Source organism: Oncorhynchus clarkii, chromosome 21 (assembly GCF_045791955.1).
Source record: "Oncorhynchus clarkii lewisi isolate Uvic-CL-2024 chromosome 21, UVic_Ocla_1.0, whole genome shotgun sequence".
Taxonomy (NCBI): domain Eukaryota; kingdom Metazoa; phylum Chordata; class Actinopteri; order Salmoniformes; family Salmonidae; genus Oncorhynchus; species Oncorhynchus clarkii.
This window is the reverse complement of record NC_092167.1, coordinates 17,211,365-17,212,655: the sequence shown is the minus strand read 5'-3', so window position 1 is coordinate 17,212,655 and position 1,291 is coordinate 17,211,365. Positions and strand designations below refer to the sequence as shown.

The following is a 1,291-nucleotide window of genomic DNA, read 5'->3' as shown; positions in this document are numbered from 1 at the left end:
GTCAGTGAAGACACTTGCCAGTTGTTCAACGCATGGTCAGAGTACACGTCCTGGTAATCCTTCTGGCCCTGCAGCCTGTTTGAAGGTCTTACTCACATTGGCTGTGGAGAGTGTGATCACATAGTCGACATAGTCGTCCGGAACAGCTGATGATCTCATACATGTTTCAGTGTTACTTGCCTCGAAGCAAGCATAGAAATTATTTAGCTCGTCTAGTAGGCTCGTGTCACAGGGCAGCTCTAGGCTGTGCTTCTCTTGTAGTCTGTAATAGATTGCAGCTTCGACGAGCGTCGAAGCTGGTGTAGTACGATTTGATCTTTGTGAATGGGCGCTTTGCCTGTTTGATGGTTCGTCGGAGGGCATAGCGGGATTTCTTATAAGTTTCTGTGTTAGAGTCCCGCTCCTTGAATGCGGCAGTTTTACCCTTTATCTCAGTGCAAATGTTGTCTGTAATCCATGGCTTCTGGTTGGGGTATGTACGTACAGATAGATGGATAGATGGATAGATAGATAGATAGATAGATAGATAGATACAAGTGAAATAAACAATAAAAAATTAACAGTAAACAGTTTCAAAGGAATACAGACATTTCAAATGTCATTATGACTGTGTACAGTGTTATAATGATGTTCACAATGTATCTCTCACACACACACACTGTGCCGTGCTCTGCGCGGGCCCTTTAAGAGCTGAGCCCATCTCTAACAGCTTACAGGGAGGGGAGGGTAGGAGGAGGGACAGAGACAGAGGGAGGGAGGGTGTGAGGCTGAGTGTGTGTGTGAGCGCTACAGAGAGAGAGAGAGAGAGAGAGGGAACAGTCTCCGTTGTCTAAGAGGTTGAAGGATCAATAGAGAGGCTTGTTGTGGCGGTTGTGATTCTGTTCCATCTGTGTGTCGGAGCTGCATGGTGTTAGAAGGAGGAATCCTAGTTCCCACAGACCTATTCCAGCATGCTCACAGACCCTGAGCTACCTCAGGAGTTTAACAGGTACGTACGCTCTTACTCTCTCACACACACACACACACACACACACACACTCGTGCTGACACGCACGCTCAGGCAGACCGCGGGGAGAGTGGGACGACAGGACTGTGAGGGAGAGGGAAAGAGGCAGGGAGGGAGGGAGAAGGAGAGCTAGTGTTTTGTTGTTGTTGAAGTGTTTGTGAAGGAGAAAGTGCTGCTTGGTGTAAAACTGTTTGCTGAAACAAAATAGTGTTTGCTGAGTTCCAAGGCTTTAATAGTTTGTTAGGTAGATCGATCGAGAGAGAGAGAGAGAGAGAGAGAGAGAGA

General features: G+C 47.3%; 1 protein-coding gene across 9 annotated transcripts in view; it reads left to right on the top strand.

The window, feature by feature from the left end:
* Window positions 1-771: 771 nt before the first annotated feature.
* LOC139378673 (transcription factor SOX-5-like) overlaps window positions 772-1,291 on the top strand; it is a 103,991-nt gene continuing 103,471 nt past the window's right edge. For 6 of the 9 annotated variants that reach the window (XM_071121072.1, XM_071121068.1, XM_071121071.1 and 3 more), the window contains exon 1: window positions 819-988. In XM_071121072.1, the coding sequence (XP_070977173.1) occupies window positions 951-988 (38 nt within the window). In that variant the 5' untranslated portion in view covers window positions 819-950. Of the gene's footprint in view, window positions 989-1,291 lie in introns of all 9 variants that reach the window. The other 3 variants (XM_071121069.1, XM_071121070.1, XM_071121064.1) reach the window with 3 other exon arrangements.